This window comes from Magnolia sinica, chromosome 5 (genome assembly GCF_029962835.1).
Source record: "Magnolia sinica isolate HGM2019 chromosome 5, MsV1, whole genome shotgun sequence".
Classification (NCBI taxonomy): Eukaryota; Viridiplantae; Streptophyta; class Magnoliopsida; order Magnoliales; family Magnoliaceae; genus Magnolia; species Magnolia sinica.
In genome coordinates this window covers 102,127,621-102,135,727 of record NC_080577.1, presented here as the reverse complement: position 1 = coordinate 102,135,727, position 8,107 = coordinate 102,127,621, and the positions used below count along the sequence as shown (strand labels likewise).

At 41.4% G+C, this 8,107-nt stretch overlaps 1 protein-coding gene across 1 annotated transcript; it reads right to left on the bottom strand.

Annotated features, from left to right (window-relative positions):
* Nucleotides 1–576: 576 nt before the first annotated feature.
* On the bottom strand, nucleotides 577–2,221 carry LOC131246467 (UDP-glucose 6-dehydrogenase 4-like). The gene has a single exon (XM_058246632.1). It carries the CDS (start codon nucleotides 2,151–2,153, stop codon nucleotides 708–710), a length of 1,446 nt encoding a protein of 481 aa, XP_058102615.1. The 5' UTR covers nucleotides 2,154–2,221; the 3' UTR covers nucleotides 577–707.
* Nucleotides 2,222–8,107: the final 5,886 nt, after the last annotated feature.

Genomic DNA, 8,107 nt, shown 5'->3' with positions numbered 1-8,107 from the left:
ACACCAAAAGAAACAATGACCCTAAGAAGTTTTTAACCGTAAGTGTTTGATTCTCTTTTTCCTGTGGCATGGTCCCCTTAAGCTTTGGATATGCCTCATTTTTAAGCTCATGCCATAAATTCAATTGCCATAATAGATGAACAGTGTGGATAAGTGACATGCATCACTGTGGAACCCACACATATTTTGTAGTGCTATTAGGCAGTCAAATCATGCACATGGAAGAGTACCCTAAATACATAGGAAATAATTATTAGGGAATTGGAAGATCAGTATACACCAGAAACACATCCAAATCAACAGTCGGATTATTACCAATAATCTAATCCAAAAATGCTATGCGGTAATCTCAGTGCGCGTTGTTTCAAGACCAGCATTTTCATATTCTCCTTTCGAAAATGATTGTTGGATTCCCGCCAACAGAAAATTTTAAGCGAGGGAGGCCGTCAGAGACAAAAGAACTCCAAAATCTGAATTAGATATTCAAATGAGAAAATGGAAAAAAAATAATAAAAAAAAAGAATAAAGAAATAATGGGTGTGTTTGGTTGCACCCAATTAGACTGATTAATCATGATATTTTGTGCAACCAAACACACCCAAAAAGAAACAACAACCAACAATTCAATCAAAACAAAGAAATGTCTCAGGATCAGTGAAAAAGACGGAAGAAAACACTACTCCGTCTTGGTGGGCCATTCAAATCCATCAAGCAGCTGCCATGAGATCCTTTAGCCACGGGTCCAATGGTTTCCCAATCGAAAACACAACAAACCCAATCTTCCTCAGCTCCTCCACATTCACCACATTCCGCCCATCGAAAACAAACGCCGGCTTCTCCATTCCATTAAAGATCTTCTGATAATCCAACGTCTTAAACTCATCCCACTCCGTCATTATACATATCCCATGGGCTCCTTTCGCCGCCTGATAAGCGTCCATCACCACCGACACTTGCTTCAATGTCGCAGATGGGCTACTCGGCATCAGATGCTGTGGGTGGTCCCAATCGAATTTATTCAGCGCGAGATCGCGCCTGATCTGGTCCTCAGTCACCCGAGGATCGTAGATCGAGAGCAAGGCCTGATCACCTACCAATCCATTGCAGACATCGATCGCAGCCGTCTCTCGAGTATCGCCCGTATCCTTCTTGAACGCGAACCCTAAGATCGCGATCTTCTTCCCAGAAACGGTATTGAACATGGACGACACGACCCGATTAACGAACCGACTCTTCTGGTATTCGTTGATATGAACCACCTGCCGCCAGTAATTAGCCACCTCAGCTAGGCCATTGCATTCACAGATGTAGACCAGATTGAGAATGTCTTTCTGAAAGCAAGATCCGCCAAACCCGACACTGGCATTGAGGAATCGGTGCCCGATTCGTGAATCCTTGCCAATGGCATAAGCCACTTCATAGACGTTTGCTCCAGTCGCCTCGCAGAGGGCTGAAATCGCATTCATCGATGAGATCCGCTGCGCCAGGAAGGCGTTCGCTGCTAGCTTCGACAGCTCGGCGGACCAGAGATTCATCGTAATGATCCGATCATCTGGGACCCAGCGAGCATAGACGGCTTTGAGAGCTTCAATGGCTTTCTTCCCGCCAGGGGTCTCGCGACCCCCGATCAGGACACGTTCTGGACTGGTGAGATCCTCGATGGCGGTTCCCTCGGCGAGGAATTCGGGATTGGAGAGGATCTGGAAATTGATGCCGCCGCTGTTGTGAGTGAGGATCCTCTCAATTGCCTCCGCCGTCTTGACGGGGACGGTGGATTTCTCGACGACGATCTTATCGGATTTTGATACGTCGGCGATCATGCGTGCTGCTGACTCCCAGTAAGTGAGATCGGCGGCCTTGCCAGCACCAAGGCCACGGGTCTTGGTGGGGGTGTTGACGGAGACGAAGATGATCTCAGCATCGGCGACATGGGCTTCTACGTCGGAGGAGAAGAAGAGGTTCTTGTCTCTGCAGGCCTTGACGACTTCATCGAGGCCAGGCTCAAAGATCGGCAGGTGATCGCTGTTCCAGGCATTAATCCGGGCCGTTGAGATGTCCACGACGACGACCTTGACGTCTGGGCATTTGTAGGCGATCATGGCCATTGTCGGCCCACCAACGTAGCCAGCTCCAATGCAGCAGATCTTCACCATTGTTTTATCTCTTTCCTTTCCTTTTCGTTTCCTTTGAATTCTCGGCTTAGGATTTTCTGCGTTTTTAGTTGTTTTGGAGAGGAAGAACAGAACATTGGAGGTTTTTATAGCGAGGAAAAATAGGATCTTGCTCGCCAGCAATCTGGGAAATTTTCTGGGGTGTATTATTTTACTGTGTACCATTATATTAACGGTTTGGATCACCAGATCATGGGCCCCACGTGGAAGGAAACATGGGAAGCGGGTTGGCTAGTGTACCACACACCGGCTACGTAGCTGCAGTAGGTACGTGTCATGCGAAGACGCTGATCCGAGTTGTACGACCGGTTCAAAGGAGATCAAAATTACATGGGCCCACAACGATGTATTTATTATATCCACACCGTTCATCCATTTGAAGAGATCCTTTTAGATCATGAATCAAAAAATGAAACATATCCAAAGCTCAAATGTATCACACCACGTATAGCAGCTAAGATAATGATTTTCACCGTTAAAACATTAGTAGGGCCCACTATAATTTTTATTTTCCATCAAATCTGTTCATAAGGTAAAAAAATACCGGAATGAAGAGAAAAAATAAATACCATATTAATCCAAAACTTCTATCACCCTAAAAGGGATTCAATGATAGACGTTCAATATCCCACTGCTTTTTTGAGGGTCGTCCCTTGATCTTTAGATATGTCTTATTCTACGCCTAAAAACTTAGGACGAGCTAGCCAAATGGATGGACGGTCTGGACATAAGACATACCTCATAATGGACCCACAAAACTTGCTGACGTTGATACACCAGCTATATTGATGATGTGGAGTACACCAGCCAATCCGCTTCCGGAAACAAGTACGTCAGAAAACACTTACTTGCGTTTGCTGACAGACGCGGATTTATTACTGATGCTGCCTCGCTACTGGACAGTACTCTGTGGGCCCACTATGATGTATATATTTACGCCGTACATTTATTTTATAAGATCATTTTAGGATATTTGCAAAAAAATTAAAGCAGATCTAAATCTCAAAGAGACCCAACATAAGAAAACAGTAGTGATTCAACAATCACCGCTAAAAACATGCTAGGCTCCACTGTAATGTTTATTTGCCATTCAACCTATCGATAACGTCACATAGACCCGATAAAGTGAAAATGCATACGTTTGTTTCATCCAAAACTTTTAATGGTAGGCCTTCAATCACCGCTGTGTACCATGGTGCGTGGTCGACGTGATGTTTGAGTCTGCCTCAATTTTTTCGGAAACGGATTGGCTACTCGCCTGCCAACATATAATGTCTGGTGGTCAATGCTACGTGGAATCCACCATGATTTATATGTTTCATCCATGCCGCCAATCTATTTTTCTAAATCATTTTATGGTGTAAGACAAAATATTGAGGTATATTCCAATATCAAGTGGACCACATTACAGGAAACATTGTTAAATGAATGTCTACCATTAAAAACTTTTGGAGGCCATAAAAGTTTTGGATCAAGCTAATCTTTGTTTTTTTCCCTTCATCTAGGTATGTATGACCTAATAAACACACTGGATATCAAATAAACAGTACAGTGGGCCTTAGAAGGATGTTAATGTTGGATATCTAATCACTATTCTTTTCCTGTGGTGTGGTTCACATGAGATTTATATCCATCTCATTTTTTGGATAAAGCCCTAAAATTATCTATAAAAATTGATGAACGACATAGATGAAACATATACATCATGGTAGGGCCCACAGAGTAACCACCACCGGCCCACTGGGCTAGTGGCAGGGGGAGTGGCCAATCCGTTTCCATTTTTATTTTATTTATTTTTTGTTTTTTGCTTATTAACTAAAATAATATGGAAAAAAAAATGGATAGAGGACGTGGATAAAAGAAAGTCCGCGTCCTTTGCCGCGTAGCAGGATATGAGCCGCACTATTAGGACAGTTAACAGCATTTTAAAATGACGGTGATTTTTCAAAATGACGTTGATTCTTCAACCGTAAGTCAAAGTTAATCTTCCCCAAAATAAATATCTTCCCAAAATTCTAGTCACAATCCATACAACAACACTCCGTGGGCCCGTTATGTCGCGCATGAGAAATCATATCCATCCATCACATGCATCCTTTTCTTTTAGTCCATGTGGCAAAAGATCAGCCTTATTCACAAACCAGGTGAGCTACTCAACTAACAAGATTTGATTGGCGGAAAAGCCCATGTGAGAGATGGGAGAGGACTAGGTGAGACCCGGATCCACCTAAGTGGGTGGACCCCTGACTGTGGGGCTCACTTTGATGTATGTGGCTATATCCACACTGTCCATCTGTATTGAAAGCTCATTTTAGAGCATGATCCAACAATCGAAGGAGATCTAAATCTCAGGACCATAATATAGGAAATAGTGGTAATCAACCATTAAAAACTTTTTGTGGCCACAAAAGTTTTGGATCAATCTGATATTTGTGTGGTCTCTTCGTCAGGATATTTGTGATCTTATCAACAGGTTGGATGGTAAATAAACATTTGGATGGCTCCATTAAGTTTCTAATGGTGGGGATTCAATCATTACTATTTCTTCTGGTATGGTCCACATAAAATTTGGATTTGCTTCATTTTTAGGCTCATGGCCTGAAATAAGCTTTCGAAACGGTTGGAGGGTGTGGATTTAAGAAATATATATTACTTTGAGCCCCACAGTCACGATCCCAACGACGTCGATGGATCAGGGTCTTACCTAGTCCGCTCCCACCCTGGATGTCTGATGGGACCGTTGAGTACGGGAGCAGGTTAGGTAAGACCCCGGCCGGCCTCACCCAATACGGTTGGAGCTTAACGTGGGGCCCACCTTGGTGTTTCTATTCTCCGTTCATTCCAGCCGTCCATATGTTTTTATGGATCATTTTAATGCATAATTCCAAAATTGAAGAAGATCCATAACCCAGGTGGACCATAATCTAAGAAAAAGTGTTGTTTGAAGGGTTTACTAGTAAAAACTTATTAGAGTGCACTCTGATGTCTCCTTAGTGTTTATTTTTCATCCAATCCGTTAATAAGGTCACGTAAGCCTAGATGAAGAGAAAAACTTATGAAGTCTATTGTAATGCTCCGAAATTCGACATCTAAGTACATATATTCTAATCCCGAGTTCCCGAGTGTTAACTAAATGAAAATACATGTGTAACCGTGTGACTTAGTTTAGATTCACATTAATTCAACACACGAATAATTAAAGTTGCGCAATTCAATTTAGCGGAACCAAAGCGAAGTAGAGATAACAAAAATCAACAAATATGGGGCAAACAGTCAAAGTACAAGTAATTTTTGTCCAAATAGGTATTATACAAGCCATAATATACACACCTGAGACGGTTAAAGTATAGAGTTTTCAATTTACGCCAAATCCTCCAAAACATAAAGACGGTGGTACAAAACGATCTAAGCCAACCCGTCTAAGGTCTCACTAGTACATGCATCAATAATATATCTGGTTGGTATTTTAAAATACCGTCCCATGTGGGAGTGAGTAGCTAACTCAGTAGTTCCATTAGTTCTAAGTTACATATGTTATCGACTCAATCAGCGCAGTTAATGATAAACAAGACATCAAGCATTTCTTAAATACTCTCGTTAAATGTATGAATGAGATTATAAAATAATGCGTGCACCTTACAATCTAACACCCCTTCATAAGCAACTTTAACTCCTATTTCGCAAATGCCAAAACTCCCTCATTACGCGACTCCAACACCAAATCGCCACATCTTATTTAGTGCAATGCAATTGATGCGTATGTTAGTTGAGTAATTATTAAGTTCCATTCATCGAGCATATTGGCAAAGCTAGTATACCAATATTATATCACGAGTCTTTATCTGAATCAAGTGGCTCGTTGCTGCACATAGTAGCTCCTTACCAGTGTCCTTTGATCCAACTTTAAGTATTACTCATTTATCTCACCAATCAAAATTTTCAAATATACGACATGATACCCAAAGGTACCATGCCCGAGTCATTAGAACAATACTCTGGCATGCAACCATCGGCCAGGTAATTTAACGGGGCTTGTTCAAATAATGGTCTATCACCCCATTATTGTCCACTGGTCACTACGGGGTGGCTCGTCACCCCAACATAAACCGACAGCTTGGACACGGTGTCCCATACCACCATGCTCGGCTCATGAGTCTTGTGAGTTCGTATCGCACTAATGGTTATGAATAAACCATCCATTAGGAACGGGATATCCTATATTCAATTTGGTCGTATCATACATTGTGAACATACATGATCAATCGGCTAGTGGACTAATTTGATTGACCTTGGAGAACTCTGGAGCAACTGACAATGAGTGCAAGCATCCCATGTAGTCCAGCTACCGCTGGTTATCCGTGTTCACCCGGGTCGATCGAACAAGCCTAGGGTGGCGGCCCTAATTCGGGTCACCCCTTGATTTGTGCAATTTACCAACTGACCCAACATTGTACAAATTCTAAGTATCGCTATGAACTAAACACTACATCATGTAATTATAACATATGTTTTACTACACAACCAATTAAGCATTTCATTGAATATGTGAGCATCGATAGAAGCAATACACCTACTTAGGTATTTTATCAAACATGTAAGCACCAATGAAAAAACACATCTACTAGGCATTTTATCAAACATATAAACATCCATGTCCAACCAATAGCATATATTATAGAAAAATCAAAATGTTAACACATTAGCATGCACAAATTTATTTATAAGCATCTAATAATTAATTGAGATCTTCAAGGGTCGATAAACGATAACATAAAGATAATGGTCCACACCTTTGCAATGATTCGCCCAACTCAAAGCGCTCCTAGGATTAGGAATTTGGAGAAAATGATTCTTATACTAATTTAAAAGCAATTAGGTAAGATTCATGCAATTTACTCTAGAAAAACCTAGGTTGGGAAGTAGAATTTGTTTCTTACCTCCCAATCACGAGTAGGGTGGATTCGACGGAGGAAAACGATCGAGACTAAGTCTTTGATTAAAGGAAATTGATGAAGGGAAGCACTAAAACCTCCACACTCCTACTTTCACTCTTCTTCTCTTCTTCTTTCTCTTTCTCTTTCTCTCTTTCTTCATTATTCTCTTATTGAAATTCTTATGGGAGGAGGAGGTGCCCAAATGAAGACTTTATACAGTGCCAGAAGCGGTGCAAATGGCCCTAATAGCCCTTTATTCATTATATTAACCATAAGGGAGGTTGTTTCTCACTAATGAGACCTGACGGAAGGCATATGGGTCAATCTAAACCATGGAATGGTTGTCCAACAATGCGATCTCTGTTTAAACACAATTATACAATGATCGGGCATACTGATCAACCGAGAAGGCCTTAACTTAGATCGACGATCACTGATGATGTAACGTTTCGAAAAAATTCGTACAAAGGCCCAAGTACCACCTCAGGCAGAAATCCCTAAGGATCGTATTCTGTATGAATTACACAAAAATTAATTAAGTACTAAACTAAATAATCGATGGATTTAGCTTGAACCACTATTTATACAAATGGCAAGACCCAAAACTATCAAAAGCACTAACTCAATGCTACTTTAAAGCCTAGGAGAAATCCCAAAAGTCAGTTGCTATCGGGAGCACATTAAAACTCTGTAGTGGATCTGGACCACATGTCGAAAGTTCGATGACTGCGAAACTATAGGATTATGACCATCTTATTGGGCTTGACAACCATCGCGGAAACTGAGCCCAAATAGTATCCAAAAACGCATAACTTGAACCCTAAGCGAAGTGTGTGGGAAATGCAAATATCTTTAGAAAACGTAATAGAACTTAAGTAAATTGGGCATTTCGCTTGCAGGTGAAATTGAAGATTTCGGACCGTCAGTTTCTGATCGAACTTCACCCTTGGATCAGGAAAATTTCATTGCACATATCTGTATACTTGTGGCCCTGATCGAGGG